General features: G+C 53.3%; 2 protein-coding genes across 2 annotated transcripts; one reads left to right on the top strand and one right to left on the bottom strand.

Moving 5' to 3' along the window:
• Window positions 1–249: 249 nt before the first annotated feature.
• On the top strand, window positions 250–12,621 carry SMYD5 (SMYD family member 5). Its single transcript, XM_058550945.1, has 13 exons — window positions 250–360; window positions 4,423–4,531; window positions 5,300–5,439; window positions 5,911–6,032; window positions 6,440–6,509; window positions 7,139–7,243; window positions 8,068–8,130; window positions 8,351–8,421; window positions 8,738–8,844; window positions 9,240–9,296; window positions 10,207–10,301; window positions 10,998–11,068; window positions 11,170–12,621. The coding sequence occupies exons 1-13, from the start codon at window positions 265–267 to the stop codon at window positions 11,315–11,317; spliced, it is 1,254 nt and encodes a 417-aa protein (XP_058406928.1). The 5' UTR covers window positions 250–264; the 3' UTR covers window positions 11,318–12,621.
• Window positions 12,578–17,375, bottom strand: PRADC1 (protease associated domain containing 1). The gene is made up of 5 exons (XM_058550947.1): window positions 17,258–17,375; window positions 14,920–15,020; window positions 14,304–14,413; window positions 13,862–14,029; window positions 12,578–13,639 (listed from the first exon to the last, which is right to left on the bottom strand). The coding sequence occupies exons 1-5, from the start codon at window positions 17,322–17,324 to the stop codon at window positions 13,519–13,521; spliced, it is 567 nt and encodes a 188-aa protein (XP_058406930.1). The 5' UTR covers window positions 17,325–17,375; the 3' UTR covers window positions 12,578–13,518.
• Window positions 17,376–18,371: the final 996 nt, after the last annotated feature.

Here is an 18,371-nt window from a genome sequence, read left to right as displayed (position 1 = left end):
TACAGTACACAACACGCTCTGAGACAGAGGTACATACTAGCCCCGAAGACAAAACCGTGCAAAATTGCACAGATGTAAAAGCACAAAGGCCCAGCTACGCCCAGTCAACCAACCGATCGATCTAAACACGTAGGTAAAAGAGACCCAAATTCAGACTCGCTAGCGCCCAAACCCTCACAGACACGCCGCGGGCGGGTGCGGAGATGGGCGGGGCCTCCCAGGTCGAGGCAGGGTCAAGGGTCAGAAGGCGGAGACGCGCCCAAGATGGCGGCCTCCATGTGCGACGTGTTCTCCTTCTGCGTGGGCGTGGCGGGCCGGGCCCGGGTCGCCGTGGAAGTCCGCTTTGTGAGCAGCGCCAAGGTGAGGCCGGGGCGGACCCCGTCGGCAGCCCCCACCCCGTCCGGCCTTGGAGACAGCCCCGCGGGGCCCTATGCCCGGAGCCTAAAGGCTACTCTGCCGCTCGGACGCCGCGGCTCGGCCCCTGCTCCCGGCCCACGGGCTCCCTGTCTGTCCCGGCGCGCAGGCTTCCGGGGTGGTCACGCGGCAACCAGGGCCTGCAGAGTCTCCGTGCGCGCCCCCTCCCCGCGGAACCCGGCCGGCCTGCCAGTGGCGCTGCTGCGGCTGCTCCCGGCGGGGCTGGGGGGCGCCGGGCCAACGGACCAGGCTGGGGGACATTGCTGCTGGGCCCCGGGAGCGGCGGGCGGGGACGTGCTGGGCAGAGGGAACTGAGGTATAGAAAAAACGAGGGTCCACAGGGAACTTTCTGAGTGAGATTTGGGGTTATGGAGTGAGTAGAGAGGCCAGGACTCTTCTCGAAGGGCTTTGGAGTGGTAGGGAATTTTAACTGGAGCCCAAAGCCCGTGGGAGCATTCGAAGGCTTTAAACAGGGCGTGATTTTTGTCGTTTTATTATCGTGTTTTGAAAGTTCATTGTAGAAATTGATACAAAATGCATGTAAGGAGAGAGAAGGTAAAAATCGCTCATAATCCTACACGTATGCAAATATATAAAGTTACATTTTTAGAAAGTGCTTTTTGATGTAAATTTTTCAATATCAATAAACCTATTTCTACATATTAATTTTTAAGAACTGAGTAATAGTCTGTTTCATGGGCGGGCCACAGTTCACTCAACCAGGTACCTGTTTATGGACTCTTATGTTGGATCTTATTTTTTTGACCCTGAAGTCAAAGGTCTTGGAGCTCATTTTCTGTGCACACATCCTTTTTTCCTCTCCAGCACTGAGTATTTTCTTTCTTAGTTATCTTTTGCTATGTGCAAATTAATTATGTTATCAATTGATATGTGCAAAATGGAATTACTTTGTTCTCATTTACATTTCTTTGTTGCCTGGTGAGCTTGAATTTATCATGTGTAGTGGCTGTGTGTATGCTTGGTCCTTGTCCCAGATGTCAGCCTTCTAGTCATTGGTCTCCTGCTCTCAGCATCTTCATACTGATCCAGTTCCCCAGCCTAACCTTGCATTGCTCTCCTTCCACTCCAGAGGCATCTGGAGCATTCCTCTCCTTCCATGGTAAATCAGCTCCCATACATCCTTGGTCTCCTCAGCTGCTCACATCTCCATCTCCTCCCCAGGGCCTCTAGTGCTCTTGGTTGGCTCACAGTTTGATGGTGTCTCCACTGCTCCTAGCATGCAGAGATATTCACCTATACCTTCTCTTAGCCCCCATCCCTCTGCCCCCTCCTTTCTGCACTTCTTCCCTCTCACTTCAGCCACTCTCCTTGCCCAGGTGTTCTATCCCAGTCTTCTATCAAAACCCCAGCTCTGGAAGAATGAGCTGGCCACCCTCTCCATGCCCACACCTGATCTGCTGCTGGAGAAAATCACATACCTACCCAGACTTGATGACAAGATGCATTTTCCTGGGTTTTTTGCGTCTACATTCATCAAGTGAGATTGATGTGTGGGTTTTTTCTCTGTGCTGTCTTCCTCAGGTTACCACATCAGAGTAATGCTTGTTTTTTGGTAAAATGGAGAAGCTTTCCATTTTTTCCTCTATTATTGAATAGTTTAAATAGCGTGACAATTACTTGTGCTTTGGTTTGAGAGAGCTGGCTCATGAAACCAAATAGACTAGGGGTCTCAGATGGGGCTAGATTTTGACCACTTTCTCTGTTGCTTCTATGGATATTGGCAGGAATGATTTTCAAAAATTTACCAACTACTATGCCAAGGACACAACCAATCAGAACAGAAACCTGACCAAATACAGTGGATGCCAACCAAATGCCATACTGGTGCACATCAGCCAGATATCGGCACTGCTTATTAGTCTGTTGAGGCTGTTTTCCTTTTGAATTCAGTTTTGGTAATTTATATTTTCTAGAAAATCATCTATTTCATAAAGATTTTAAAATTTACTACATAGTCTTAGAGTTTTGCACAATCTTTTTTTAAAATTTACTTTTCAAGTTGGAACTATCTTTGCATAGTTTGTGCCCTCTCCATTCAGGTTCAATTTTCTCCAAGCTTCTTGGTAATATGAATTAGAGCTGTTTTTCTTGAAACACTTCCATATGTTTTGGGGATGAGTGGTTTCATGGAGGAATAGCTCTGATTATTTTCCCTTTGTTTTTTTTTTTTTTTTTGTGAGGAGATCAGCCCTGAGCTAACATCCGCCAATCCTCCTCTTTTTTTTGCTGAGGAAGACGGCCCTGGGCTAACATCTGTGCCTATCTTCCTCCACTTTATATGGGACGCCACCACAGCATGGCTTACCAAGCAGTGCGTCGGTGCGCGCCCGGGATCCGAACCAGCGAACCCCGGGCCGCCGCAGCGGAGCGCGCGCACTTAACCGCTTGCGCCACCGGGCCGGCCCCATTCCCTTTGTTTTGATTACTAAATCTTTTCTACATTTGGTCCTCCAGAAAGAGATTAATATTTATCTAATATTAAGATTTGAGATTGGCAGAGATAACATGGGTCTCTGTCATATCTTTTTATTCCCTAGAGGAAGGCCAGATTTTCATTTTGCTCACTTGGATCTCAGGGGCTACAAGGCATGGAGGTGAGGCTTCCAGGAAGACAGCCAAGGGTGCATCCATGGCTGTGCCCCGTGGTTTTGTTTCAGCTGTCCCTCTCTACTGTTAGAGCTCCCCGAGTTGTTCAGAGGGGTGAGATTTGTGGCTCATGGGTTGCTCAGGGCCTGTCTTGGTCTACACATCCTGCCACTCTGACTTTGGGAGACACTCCTGTCTAGCCAGAGTGCCAGTGCTAGAAGGAAGCACGGAGCTACTGCGGAGGCCACATGACAGGACATTTCACTGCTGTGTCACTCTCCCTTTTGTGACAGTTCATTGTTGGCAGGGGCACCCCCCTATTTTCTAAGTGAACAGTGGGAGTAAGTGCCCAGCAGGGCCGGTCACTGCCTGAGTCCTGAAGCTGTTTCCTGAGTCCCTTTGCATGTTTGAGAAATGGCAACTCAGCAATTGTTTTCTCATCCTTCATCCCTTACATGATGCATACAGTGCTTTAGACCAGTGTTTCTCAAATTTCAACATGCATGTGACTCACCTGGGCATCTTGTTGAAAAGTAGACTCTGATTCAGCAGGTCTGGGGTGAGGCCTGAGGTTCTGCATTTCTAACGGTCTCCCGGGTGATGCCTGTGCTGCCAGTCCATCACCTCACTTTGAGTAGTAAGGAGCTAGAGCTCATGAGGTACGTTCACCTGGGCTATATCATTGCATCCTGGAAGCTGCGTGGTAGGTATTATTATACTCACTTTTCATGTGGGAAACAGATGCAAAGAAGTGAAGCAACTGGCTCAAAGGTTCACAGCAAGTTAGCATTAGGACTGGTGATAGGCTTAGTTATTCCTTTCAGTCTAACACCTGAGAACTTGTTGGGTGCCAGGTACTGTGCTAGGTGCTGTAGGTACCCAGCCGACCAGGGAAGTAGGGCATGTTCTCCTCCAAAGTAGGCCTCCCTCTCCCGTGGTGTAGGATTTCTCTGCAACCCTGAGCAGCAGTATCACTGCCAGGATCCTGGAGGGGCAAGTGAGTGTCTCAGAGAAGGCTGCCCTGCCATTCACCAGGCCCTGCTTTTACCAGGTCCTGGTATAGGAGGTCCCAGCCTGCTATGAGCCTTGGCCCTGTGGACCATTCCAAAAATTGTCCTGCTCTGAGTACTCCAAGATGGCTGATGTGGTGTCTCCCTCCCCATCTCAGGCCCTCTGCTCTGAACAGGCTGAAAGAAGGGTGACTGAAAATAGGTCAGAGCTGCATTTCTAGAGGAGGCAGTTATGGAGGGTGCCAGCCATGCTCCATGAACCCTCCTGAGGCAGAGGCCTCTGCTGAGAGGGAGGCACATGGGGGTGAGGCTGGGTGGCCTTCTCAGAGCCCTTGGAGCTATGTCCTCTGTCTCTGCTTATGGACATCCTATTCCTTCTCTGCCCTCTTAGGGAAAGGGGCTGTTTGCCACCCAGCTGATCCGGAAGGGGGAGACCATCTTCGTAGAACGGCCCCTAGTGGCTGCACAGTTTCTCTGGAATGCACTTTATCGCTACCGAGGTGAGCACATCTCGCCCACCCTCATAGCTGCTGGGCCAGCTGCCTTTGCACATGGAGGAGAGCTGTGTTCATCCCTACTAGCTGTCGTCTCTGAACTCTGGGTGCTGGGAGGAATGGCTGTCTTCCCTTGAAGAACCATGCCTCCGTCTAATCTCCAGCCGTTTGGGGCTATGAGTCTGCAGGAGAGAGGCTCTTCTTGTGCTCCCTGGGGTAGGACTGTCATGCAGGTGGAACTCAGTCTGGCCCGTAGTCGAAGGGACTGGATGTCATGCTGAAGGGCTCTGTGCCAAAGTGCAGCCCTCCACCAAGAGGGGGCTATGTGCCCATTGGTGAAAAAAAGCTGAGTTAGGGGTCAGAAGCAAGTAGGATGTCCTTAGCTTTGCCAGCCACCTGCTTTTTTCACGCTTTTCTTAGGCTACAGACAGACTGTGAAAGGAGGGTCACTTGGTTCCAGAATGTGGAGAAAGCCCAGTCTGGGGAGGGGAGGGGAGCCCCACAGACTAAGGGCCGTTGAGAAGCAGAGAGAGTCTGACAGGAGGGTTGGGGACTCCAGAGACGTAAGAGGGAATCATCTACCTTTGAATGCATGTGAAATTCATGAATTCATTCCATTCTTTAACATAGTCATTCATTCACACACTTCCCAAACATTTATTGAGCACCCCCTATACGCCAGGCACTATTCCAGCCCTGGGGACACTGCTGTAAAAAGGACAAACGTGGCCCCTGCTCTCAAGACACACTGTCATGTCTGTCTCGCCCCCTCAGCTTGCGACCACTGCCTTCGGGCACTGGAGAAGGCCGAGGAGAATGCCCAGAGGCTGACGGGGAAACCAGGCCAGGTGCTGCCTCACCCTGAGCTGTGCACCGTGCGCAAAGACCTCCACCAGAGCTGTCCCCACTGCCAGGTGAGCATCCGGGGGAGTGCACCTGAAAGGGGGCAGGTAGGGGAGGCCTTAGCTGAAGTATTCTTTGGGGAGACAGGCGTGAGGACAGACCTGGTCATGGCACTTGAGAGCCACAATGTCGGCAAGACATTGAAAAGGCTCAGTTACTGGTCCAGTTTCATCCTCCCTGTTCCAGTCCCGTTGTCTAGAAAATAGGCTTAGTGGGAGCTTGCCCTCTTCCTTGGAGCCTAATGGGGGTTCTCTCCTCTACCTGAAAAGCTTTCTTTCCTCCCCATGATTTTAGAGCTTGGATTAGGTACCCCTCTCACATCCCCCCAGAGCACCAGATGCTTTCTGATCTTGTGATACCACTGAGGTACTGCTCAGGGGCTATTTGTGGAAGGAATGCAGTTAGAGGAAGCGAGTACATGGGACATGTGTGCCTTACCCCGTGGCCAGATCCTAGGGTACTGACCTCCACCCCTCCAACAGGTGATGTACTGCAGTGCAGAATGTCGGCTGGCAGCTGCTGAGCAGTACCATCAGGCCCTGTGCCCAGGCCCCTCCCAGGATGACCCCCTGCATCCTCTCAATAAGCTGCAGGAAGCATGGAGGTAGGTGGCATTTCATCCCTTCTTTCCTTTATCCTTCCCTCCCTGTCTGGGAAGGGACAGGCCTGCCTGCTTGCCTGGGCTCAGCAGATATAGCTATTTTTCTTAAGTTACCATCCTCTAGATTTTTCCTCCATTCTTAGGGTTAAATAGAGGGCACATCCTCCAACCCCTTGCCTTTAATCTGAGCTGCCAGTCCCATCATCCTGGGCATTTTACACACTCCCAAAAAGAGCCCCATTAAGCCCACAGGAATGTAAAGTTCTGCCCAAGTCCTTGCTGATGACTCTCTCTCTTTGGTTATAAATGGGATTGGGAGGAAGGATTTTCTGTAGCAATCAGACTGGGCTTCCCTGAACTCAGCTACTGGGGAGGGAATGTCTAGGCCAGATCTCTTTCTTTCTCCCCAGGAGTGTTCACTACCCCCCTGAGACTGCAAGCATCATGTTAATGGCCCGGATGGTGGCCACAGTGAAACAGGTGAGCCCACCGGACCCTCCCAGGGAAGCTGACACTGGTCTCATTCAACCCTTGGCCTCAGTCTCCTCCTCACCTCAAGACCCTGGCTTGGATGCAGAGTTCCTCCTGGGCTTCCCAAAAGAGAGCCACTTGCTACGTAAACCTTAGGAGTATCTAACCACAAATCTGGCAGGTGGAGTGGGGGCTCATCTTGCCTGTAGTCTTTGATCTATGAGAGCACTTCTTGTGGAGCAGCAATTCATGCATTCAATTTACAAGCACCACTTCTTCAGGATTGTGTCTCTCACATAAAGCGAGAGAAGCCACTCTGACCCCATCTATTAATATTGTTGCTCCTCAGCCTCATTCTCCTGTTTTCCTGGTGGTGTTGAATTGGCTAGCTTGGCCCCAGTTGGGGAGATAATTGGTGTGGGTAGGGTGGGGAGGAGGTCCCCAGGCAGAGGAAGGGTCTGCCTAGAAGCTCATGTGTGATGGTGTTTCTCTGATGGCAGGGGCTTTAGAATCACAGGCTACCTCTCCTACGTGGGCGGGAGTGGCAGTAAGGAGGTGGGTCTCTGTTGAGTCCACGTGTGCACATGCCTGCACGGGCATATGTGAACGTGGCCCTGAAGCATATTTGTTCACTGCAGGCTAAGGATAAGGATCGTTGGATCAGGCTCTTCTCCCAGTTCTGTAATAAAACAGCAAATGAGGAGGAGGAAATTGTCCACAAACTCCTGGGGGACAAATTCAAGGTTAGTCTTCTACCATGACCCCCACCCCGACCCCCACCCCCAGTATCCTGGGATGCTCTGTGGCTACCTCAGAGGAGCTCCACATTTGGTCCCTTCCCAGCCCCAGGAGGGGGTTAGAGCCTGGGGCCAAAAATATATTCAGAGGACTTATATTTCTGCCACTGTTTAACTTCATGACCTAAGATTGGGAAGTGAGGTGATGACAGAGGAAGGAGGGGTTGGGTGCCCTGATGCGGGAAGGCAGTACCTCATCATAGGATAGCAGTAGGCAAATCAGGTATAATGGAAAATGGAGGGTTGGGAGTCCACAGGGTCAGGGAGCAATGTGACACAGGAGAATTTTAGCTGCCAATGTACTTAGTGCCCACTCCCAGTCAGTTACACACTCTCATTAAGGACAGCAGACTTCCATGCAGGAGCTGCCTGAAGGCGGAGGCAGGTGTGTGAATGGGCATCTGGGGTGGGCCTTCCTGCACTGAATTCTGAGGAAAGGAGAGGGAGAGTCCAGCTGGTCTAGAGGCCAGGTTGGGGAGCCTGGAAGGGGCTGGTGAGGACAGACATTCTAAGCCAGGCTGCCTCAGTCCTGCTGGTACAAGTGCTGGAAAACAGGGAGGAATTTGGGATTTGCCACCCTTGGTTGGAGCAGGCCAGCGGACTGCCAAGGCTCTTTGGAAATAAGGACTCTGTGGCCTTCCTGTGCCCCAGGGAAAGCTCATTCTAGAGCTGGCCCTTTTTCCTTCCCTCACCTGGTCTTCTGGGCCCTGCCTGGGTGCTAATGGGAAATCCCCAGGGATGCAAGTCTCTCCCTGTTTCCCCTAAACCAGGGCCAGCTGGAACTTCTGCGGAGACTCTTCACAGAGGCCCTTTATGAGGAAGCACTCAGCCAGGTGAGCGTGGGGAAGGTGGGACCAATGGCCTCCCAGTTACTCAACTTTCCAGGAGCAACTAGGTCAGCATCTCCTGCTGGGACAGCTAAGCCAGAGCCGACTTGGTCTTCTGGAGTTGGGATGGGACTGACTTACGGAAGACTTTCTGAACAGAGAGTTGTATCAGGAAGAAAAGCAAGTGGCTGTAACCTGAGCACTCATCCCTCTTTCTCCCCTACAGTGGTTCACTCCAGATGGATTCCGGTCTCTCTTTGCTCTTGTTGGGACCAATGGCCAAGGAATTGGGACCAGGTTAGGAGAGAATGTTCCAGAGCTATTGGACTTGTCCCTCAGGGCGTGGGCGGGAGATTGACTGAGGAAGGTAGCCACAGCTCTTTTCAAGAGTAGGGCGGGGAAGGGTGTGACTCTGTGGCCAGAGTGCTGGACTGGACACAGTGGTGGGGCTCAGAAAGACTGAGACAGTGGAGTCTGCTCTTGGGAGCCGTGGTCTCCTGGGGAAGATAGGACCCCCACCCCGGAGAAAGAAATGGGCTTAACTTTCCTAGAGGTGGAGAGCTCTGTGAGCTGGGCCTCTTCCTCTCCAACCACGGCTGCCTGGGACCCCCAGCTCCCTGAGCCAGTGGGTCCATGCCTGTGACGCTCTGGAGCTGAAGCCTCAGGACCGCGAGCAGCTGGATGCCTTCATTGACCAGCTGTACAAGGACATCGAGGCAGGTTGGTGAGATGGAGTCTTGGCCTCACTCCACCTTGGAGATGCCCCCCAGTCAGATGATGGACACGCAGTCTTCCCCCAGGAAGCTCTGAGTTAATTATTGGGGAAGGTAATCCCTGTATGCCTGTGGGAAGCTTCAGGTCTGTCCATAGGACACACAGATGAGAAATAACCCTGAGAGCCAGGCAGAGGCTCAGTGCTGGGGGTGGGGGAGTGCTGATAAATACAGTGATAGTGTTGATAGAAAGGCAGGGCTTGTGCCTCCGGGGAGCAAGTTCAAGTAAAACAGTCATGATTGGGCGGCAAGACTGTGGAGCCAGTGCGTGTCATTAGAAGCCTAGTCCTTTTTCCATCTATAAAATGGGTAGAATGACATCTGCATTTTCCTGTCTTACAGCAACTGGCGAGTTCCTTAACTGTGAAGGATCTGGCCTCTTTGCGCTCCAGAGCTGCTGTGAGTCCTGGCATTGAGGAAGGTGGCCTCGTGGCCACAGTTCATCTCTCTCAGTTGTCCCCTTCTAGGCTGATAGAGTTGAGTCTGGGAGTGGGGTTAGGTCTGAGCTTCCTTGGGGATTCCCCTGGGCCTTTTCGGTTCCAGCGTTTTTTCATGCATTCATTCATTGGACTGCTTGTGCCTTAATGTATGTTTCTGTATAAAACTTTTCAGTAGGCCAGGCCCTGTGCTAAGGCAGGGCACAGAGCTCTGATTTTTCCAAAGGGAAGTATGGGCTTTGCACCGCCACTGCTCTGTGAGATTTGGTGGGGGAGTGTTGTGAGAGCTTGGGAGGCCCTCAGGATCCTGGGAGGAGGAAGCTCAGGCTAGAAGGCAAGTCTCTTCAGCACCTGATGGGAGGTGCAGAGTCAGCTCGGACTACTGTCTTTTCCATATCTCAGCCTCCCACCCTCTGCTTTTTCCTCAATGCAAACCCCTCCTCCCAGGCTCTGGGGCCACTCTACCCCTCCCAAACTAGGCTCTCAGAGGACCTGGCTTGGCTGTTACCAGACATCCAATAGCAGACAGGACTGAGTAAAGTGGTCTGGCATGGCCATCCCTTTCACAGCCCTGTCCCTCCCTTTGCAAGACACTGGGAACACAACTGAAAATCAAGTTGACCAGTGAGGAGGAGGGCAGGGGCAGTCAGGGCGGGTGGGAGAGGGGAGTGATGTGGGAGGGTGTTTGTGCCTGTGTACTGTGGTCTTCAGGAAAGAGCACTGGATGGGGAGTCAGGAAACTTGGGAGTCAGGACCTGCACAACCTTAACAGAGATCAGAGAACAAGGAAGGATGCGACCCAGTGCTCTGCAGAGTTGAGGCTGTTATTTTTATTAGTCAACAGTCCTCATTACCTGCCTCTTGTGACCCAGGCAACCACAGCTGTGTCCCCAATGCAGAGACCTCCTTCCCAGAAAACAACTTCCTTTTGCATGTCACTGCCCTGGAGGATATTAAGCCAGGAGAGGTGAGGGGGCTGGGAGCTGTTGGGGGTTGGTGGGCAGTGGGCCTTGCAAGTTCTGTGCAGGGATTGGGAGCAGTGGTGGCTAGAGCCCCAAGTCGAGGCTGTTGGCTTGAATCTCCACGTGCCCCAGGGCATGAGTCTTTTTGCCCATGGGTATGCTCTACCCCACCCCACTTCTTCAAAAATAATTCCAGAAAGCCTCAGACAGTGTTTGAGACAGCTGTGTGGCCAGGTTCTTGTCCCCAGCCACCTTTTGATCAACAAGTCTGTGGCTTCTAAGAAAGCAGGAGATGGCTCTTTATGGCTTGGGCTATGGGGTGCTAGTGTGGGTTTGGGGTCCTGGCTGTTGGTGCAATGCACAGAGCCTGGTTGAATCTCCTCCAGGGCAAGTAGCATCGCACCAAGATAACCTCTGACCCCAGCCACAGATCTTGGCCATGGACTGCCTTTAACCATGGCCTGAGGCTAACTATACAGTCCCTCTGTGTCTCAGACACAGGTTGTTAGAGCCTCATAGTGGCCTGCCTGCTGTGGGACAGGGGAATGGATCAGGGCAGCCCACCCTTTTGCTAAAGGGCAATTCAGGCCTGGCTCCTGGGGATTGGGCAGTGGTGGAGATAGGGCAGTGCTTGGGGAGGCCCTAATCCCATCTAGTAGAGAGCACAGACCATCAGACCCCACCTTTCCTCTGCCCTCCAGGAAATCTGTATCAGCTACTTAGACTGCTGTCAGCGGGAGCGCAGCCGCCACAGCCGCCACAAGATCCTCAGGTGCCAGCTGGGGACGTGGTGGGCAGCTGGGCTCTGGGGTCCTCCAATCCCGGTGGATGCCTGACTTTTCACCCTCTCCACCATCCTCCCACCCCCTGCAGGGAGAACTATCTGTTTGTCTGTTCCTGCCCCAAATGCCTGGCAGAGGCTGATGAACCCAACGTGACCTCAGAGGAGGAGGAGGATGAAGAGGAGGAGGAAGGAGAACCAGAAGATGCAGAGTTGGGGGATGAGATGACTGATGTATGATGTTGCCCTACCTGGAAGGGGCCCTACCGCAGACCCTGCCAGAAAAGGTGGCCTTCCCGCAGAGAAGAGGCTTGGAAGGAACTCCCCACTCCCGTTGCCTGCTTTCCCCCAATTCCAGCTATTTCTGCTGGAGGGTAGGACAGAGGCTGGATCCTAGGCCCTCCACCCCCCCAGTAGACCTCATGACCTGGACACTGCTGCTGAGTGGCTCAGGCTCTGCGCTGTCACTGAGCCTCTCAGAACTGGCCTCCCCGCTGGCCTCTGCTCCAGGGTGTGAGCGGCTGGAACCAAGGTCAGGGCCTAACAGTGTTTCTTCCCCTTGGCTCCATGGCCACGCTTATCCATCCACCTGAGGCTTCACCCCTCTCCACTTGCTAGGAGGGGGTAACAAAGTGGCAATCTGACCTCACTGAAGAAGAAAGGAGAGGGGGTGAGACACCCTCACCTTCCTCCCCACCTCCCTCCCTCATAGCTGATAAGGCAACTGTCTGACCACTAGCACAGCTGGGAGAGGCAGGAAGGAAGAACCAGGCCTCCAGAGCATCTTCCCTAAGGCTCTCCGCCAGAGAACATGGAACTAGGGGTATTACCTCCCTCTCCCCACATCCCTACCCCCAGCACTTGGACATCGGGGGGAGTGGAGATTCACGCCTTCCCCAGACTCCAGAATCTCTGTACTTTGTGCCTTGCCCCTCAGGCGCTGGCACAGTGGCTGGCCCCGTGGGGTACAGAAGAGGCCTCTGCCTCCCTCAGGAGGGTCATGTGGGGGACCATCACCTCTTCCTCACAGCCTCTTCCCATTGAGGATTGTAGCAGCACAGCTGACACCTGGGGGATGACAGGCCTATGCTCCTTAATGTAGGGTGCTCTGGAGTCTTCCCTGAACCTGTTTAACATGGGTCAGTGAGGGGCTTTCCTGGCCTCTCCACGTTTGGGGTCTCCACAGAGGAATGTTGAAGTCTTCCAGAAACCTAGAGGAGCTATGCTAGATACTCTGAGATTAGCCCTGACTTTGTCCCCCTCCCACAGATTAGCACTACCCCTCACTCTTGGGTTGGATGCTGTGGGAATTATAACCCATCACTCGCAATTCCTTTCTGCCTACCTTACCTGAGGGGTCTGCCATGTCCCTCTGCTGTGGGATCCCAGGGAGGGTAGGTGCTCACCCCACAGGCGCTTTCCTGGATCTTGAGCAGGTGGAGTCTGCCGGTCTGGCCTATTGGGTTCTTACTCCTTCACAGCAGTCAGCATCCTCCCACCCCTGCCTGTGCACTATTCTCAATAAAATGTGAGTAGTGACAGGCCTCTGCAGGAAGGCTTTGTGGAGAATGGCTTGACAAGCTCCCTGGAGCACACAGCCGTCATGCAGGTGGTGCAAAGGCACATAGGTTAGACCAGGTGAAGGCAGGAGATGGGAACTCCAGCTTCCCAGTTCGGGCTCCTCTCTGGTCTCGTCCATACTCTGCTGTGCAAATGTTTCCAAAGTCCAAGAGCAAGGGTCCTCTGAGGCCCAGTATGGATCCCCAGCACCAGCCTCTGAATCTTCTCCCCCTGGGGACTGAACTATGGTTTCCTGAGTTCTTGAGCAGGAGGCTGTGTTGGGATCTAAGATGAGCAGCCCGAGCGCTGGTCCTAGGGGACCTTGAGCAAGTCATTTATCCTCTCTGGGCCTCAATTACCTCCCTTCAACACAAGGGCATGGAACCAGATGAGTGAGTTTGGAGGCCCCTCCCGCCCCTGTGTGCTCTTATTCTAGGACACAGTTGCAACCCTGATGAGAGGCTTTATTGCTAAAAAGTCAGTGAGGTTTTATTAAGTCCTCAAACACCAGCTCCTTAAACCACTCCAGCAACTGCTGTGAAGGACATTGCGAGGAAACTCTGGGTTGGGTTGGAGCCAGGTGGAATGTGACAGGCCACAGGTGGCTCTCAGGCCACCTGTGTTTAGCCCCTTTTGTTCCAGATTCTAGCCAGGAAGCCCTGGCCCTGGCTCTTGCCTCTTCCCATATAATGAGACACATTTGGGGGCCCTGGGGACAGGAAGGCCTTAGCTTCCTTTAGCCTAGCCAAGGCCCAAGCCTTTTTCCTCTACCTGGCTCCACCTGTCCCCAAATGCTATCCCCAAATCCCAAACAGCAGAATTCCTGGATTTCCCCTTCCTAGCCCAGAGTTGCATATGGCTGGAATGTGGGACCAACTCTTCTACCAGAAGGTCCAGGGTGGTTGCAGCAGCTCAAAGGTGGGGATGCTGGTGACATTGACTGGGATGGAAATGATGGCCCATGGCAGCCCGTGCTGTTCCAGGGAGCGGCGGATCATGTAGCTGGGAGGGCATGAAGAGAGGTGGCGATGGTCACTTTCTCAGCACCCCATCATCCCCACTGACCCCGTCACTGGGAGTTCCAGAGCCCAAGGACTTTTTTGGCCCTTTAACTGGGGCACCCCAAGATGAGGCCTGCGGGAAGGGACCGGAGATTGCCCTTGACCTCCCCGAGTCATGGCACCCAGCCTGGTGCTGATACAGCCAGAGACAAGGAGCCCTCACCCATCTCGGCCGAGCAGGAAAAGGGCGGGGATGTCAGCCGTGCGCTGGGTACTGTCCTGGATCATCTCCACATAGAAGCTGTCATTGTCAACCGCGTTGTCAGAGATGATCACTGCCCTCCCGCCGTGCTCCTGCACCACCCGGGTCTTGGAGAGGAAGGAGCAGCCCCTGGAAGAGGTGGTGATGAGACAAAAGGAAAGGCAGGAGTTGCCCCTCCCACAGACCGTCACCCTGGGAGGATGAAAGGACCATGGAAAATTTTTTTATAAAGGCTCGTAAGTAAATGGCCAAAAGGCATGGATAATCTTAAGACATTTCTTTAAGACTCTTAAAAAAATTAGTTATTTAAAAACAGCTCTTTGAAAGCACCACCACCAACATTGGTCTCAGAATCTACCCCGTGCCTGACCTTCCCTTGTGCCAGTGCCTAACCGCTCCTCACCCCCTCTCCACCAGAGCGATCTGGTCCTGGATGAAGAAACCGTTGGTGAGTTCCCCGCAGGCCTCTGAAGGTTCCGCGGGGACGAGGTGAATCTGCTCATACCTCGTGTGCTGAAAGACATTTAGACAGGCCAGAGTGTGAGGAGACACGCCTGCTTTAGGACCCAGCTGACAAAGGGTGAAGGAAACGGGGAGTGGTTTCTGTGCGGTGGGCACTTGAGCATTTTACTTAATTCTCACAAAAGCTTAACTAGTTGTCCTCCTCAACCCTGCCTTTCCGTGAAATAGGGGAGTTGATATGGACCCAGAGAGGGGAAGTAACTTGCCTTAAGTGACACAGTGCAGAGATAGAGCTAGCAGAGCCCTTGGTTTTTCACCATTTCATGTCACCAAAGAAGACAGCTTGTCCCTCCATCGTGCGCAGGTTTGTATTATACCCAGAGGAGTAGCTGGAAGACCTTCCTTCCTGCACGGCAGCCCCTGGAGGGCAGAGCTGGATTCTGCTCCCTTCCCTGTCCCAGCACTCAGGTATTGGTTGAAGGGATAAGAGGGTCACCTCAGCTTAGTAGGGGGAAGGTGGAGACAGGATCAGAGACCTGGGGGCCTCCTGAACTTACAAAGATACCACCAAAGTCCTTGGCAGGTGTGGCTGTGAAGATGTAGCGAATGTCCCCAGGACTCAGCACTTGGAAGTACAAATAATCATGGATGCGTAAGCCTGAAAGATAAAGAGTACAGATGAGAAACCTCCAGGGAATGAGCTGGTTCGGGTTCAGATCATGGACCTGTGTCTTCAAATGGGCTGGCTATAGTCTGGGCCCAGGGACCCAGCTTCAGCCAAGTGGGTCCTCCAGGTGGTAGAGCAGATGGGGAGAATAGAGTTGCCCTGGGGAGAATAGAGTTGAGCAGACAGAATTAGTAATCCCAGAGATGTAGCTGCTGTTGCTGCTACACAGGTGAGCCAGGAAGACTGAGAGCTCTAGTGTTCTCTCTCTGAGGGTTAATCTGTCTTTGCTCTGAAGTGGACCCGAGAGTTTCAAGGTGGAGCTGTGGTACCAAACAGTCCTCACTAAAACTTAAAAGTTGACTGTCTGGTGCCGGCCTGGTGGCGCAAGTGGTTAAGTGCGCGCGCTCTGCTGCGGCGGCCTGGGGTTCGCCGATTCAGATCCCGGGTGCGCACTGACGCACCGCTTGGCAAGCCATGCTGTGGCAGCGTCCCATATAAAGTGGAGGAAGATGGGCATGGATGTTAGCCCAGGGCCAGTCTTCCTCAGCAAACAAAGAGGAGGATTGGCAGATGTTAGCACAGGGCTGATCTTCCTCACACACACACAAAAAAGTTGACTGTCTGGTTCCACTGCCACTCCCCTAGTTCAGCCACTATCGTTTCTTGTCCTGACTATTCCAGCTTCTTAACTGGTGTGTCTTCCTCCATTCTTGCTCTCTAAGGTCCATTCCCCAAACAACAGCCAGGGACCTTCTTAAAACGTCCTAAAGCAAATATGACCATGTCACCACTCATGGCTTTAATACCCTTCAACAACTTCCCTTTGCACTTAAAATCTAAACTCTTAGCTAAGGCCTGCGAGACCCTGCTCCATCTGGCCCTTGGCTACTCCTCCAACCTTATCTCTTCCTTCCTATGTTGAAGCTACGCTGGCTTCCTTCCAGTTTCTTCACTTCTCTGAGTCGTCTTGCAAGCTGCTCCCTCTATCTGGGAGGCTTCCTACCCTCACCCTACCCCACCTCTACCTCTTTGCCTGGCTCACTCCTACTCATCCATTAGGTCATAGCTTAAATGTCACTTGCTCAGAGAAACCTTCTGCTTATGACTGCCCTCCCCTTATGCCCATTCAAAATGTACTTTTTCTCCATTGAGATTTTCAACATATTTTATAATTATACAGTATTCATGATTTTTTGTTTAATGCCTGTCTCCTCCACTAGGGCAAGGACCATAAGTTTGTAGCTTCATTCAATGCTGTATCTGCGTTACCTAACACAGTGGCTAGGATGTAGTGAGTGCTCAATAAAGACTGTTGAATGAGTGAACAACAACTATTTTCAGCTCCATTGCCCTGAGGAAGAGAACTGCCAGCATGACCAAATTTTTCTGGGGTGGGGGAACATCTCTTCAGCACCAAACTTTAATGTTTTACCTGGACTTGAGTCCCTGGTTTTCTTAGCCCAGAGAGACTGAGGAATGTGGAAGGGTAGAAGCTGCTGCCACAGGTCCATTAGTCTATCAACAAACCACCAAGCCACTACTATGTGCCAGCGTTAGGACTGATTGTGCCTTTAGCTGTCATTGTCTACTGCCCAAATCACAGCCGCCAGGTAGAGCTCCATCCATTGGCTTGGCACTGGGCTATACAGCCTTTTATCCTGGGAGTGGTGACTTCCCATCAGACACAGATACACTCCCAGGAAGCCTTCCTGGACTAGCACAAACTCCTCCTCCTCCCCACACACATCTTTGCATCTGCTGATCTGTGTAAATTAAATGTGGGTATACGTATGTGCTCATGTATGTGTGTGGGTGTGTATGTGTGCTCATGTAGGTGCAAACAGGTTGTGTGTGTACCTGCGTACTTGTGCGTGTGAGCCCACGTGTAGGAATGTGTGCTCCTGTATATTGAGTGCTCACATACATATCTCTAGCCGTCCCTTATTCCTCCTCCTGGTCGCCCCCTCAGCCACCTGGGTCAGCGCTAGTGGGGTCTGGGGGCAGTCTTGCTTCGGCGTGAGGAGCTGAGGACTAAGAGCCTAGCCTCAGGCCGTGCTCAGCTCATGTCCCTGGGGACCAGCACCCACCCACTCCAGTCTCCCGTCCCCCGACCTGCCCTGCCCTGAATTCGCGGGGTCCCCAAGGTGACCCGTGGCCCCCGGCCCGAGACGCGTGCCAGCTGGACGGCCAGCCCCGCCCAGCAGCGCAGCCCCGCCGTTGCCACTCACCGTGGGCCGCGACGCACGCGGGGAGCCAGAGCACGAGACAACACCAGCCCGCGGCGCCGGGGACCATCTCCAGGGCCCGGCCCGGCACCGCGCTTCCTCCCCCTGCCCCGCCGCGCGTCGCTCGCCGGACTTCAGCCTGACAGCTGCTCCGGCCTCCCGCCCCCAGACCCGCTCTCGCCGCTGGTTGGTGGACGGGAACGAGGACCACGGCTGATTGGCTCTGACGCCTGCTTATATAACCGCACTTTCCGCCTCTGCGCCTTAGCCCACTTCCTACTGGTCGAGAGAAGTGGGGCCGAGGGGTGATTGGTCTAAACTCTTAACAGCAACTGCCGGCCCCCACCCCAACCCCGCCCCAGCATTTCTCAGTGTAGGTTCGACTCTCCAGGACCTAGCTGGCTGGTGGGCGGGCCGGGGAGGACAGGGAAATGGAGGTGGGGACCCTGCAGGACTCGCTTCAGCCGCCGAAAATCCTGGTCGTCAGCTTTTGCGGTCTCGGCCGGATCCTCCCCGCGGCCGCCTCGCACGACAGCGATTTGCCTTCTCCCAACTGTGCCTCCCTCTTCTCCACCCCCTCCTTGGGAAGACATTCGTCTAGCGACCCGGTGGTCACCCGCGACCCGCGCTCTGCTCGGCCTCTGCCCATATCCGACAGCGCTTGCGCGCTCACTGTCGGTAGGCGCTGGGGACGTGGCCTGATGCACCCCACCCTGGAGGAGGCTCTAGCCAGTGCAGAGCCAGAAAGCGGGCTTTGGGGCCAGGTGCCCACGCCTGCCTTTCTATCAGTTACTGTGTAACTATGACTTTGAACACCTTTCCTAACCTCTCAGCCCCAGCTCCCTCACCTGTAATATGGGCATGATAATAGTACCAAGGCGATAGGGTTGCAAGGATTAAGTGAGACCTCTTACGAAGTGCTTACTTAACATGAGCCTGTCCCACAGTCAGCGTTTAATAAATGTTTGCGTTTATTGCATGCCTTGGTCTGCCGTCCAGGGGGAAAGGGGGAATGCAATTAGGGTTAGTGGGGGTCACGCGGGCTGAGCAAGGATACTACACGCTCAAAGAAAAGGCACGACCGAAATCCGGTGACCTTTCGCTAACCAAAGCTTCT

The sequence above is a fragment of the Diceros bicornis genome, chromosome 12 (genome assembly GCF_020826845.1).
Source record: "Diceros bicornis minor isolate mBicDic1 chromosome 12, mDicBic1.mat.cur, whole genome shotgun sequence".
NCBI classification, from domain to species: domain Eukaryota; kingdom Metazoa; phylum Chordata; class Mammalia; order Perissodactyla; family Rhinocerotidae; genus Diceros; species Diceros bicornis.
Note: the sequence above shows the minus strand (reverse complement) of the source record. Positions and strands in the feature narration are given on the sequence as shown.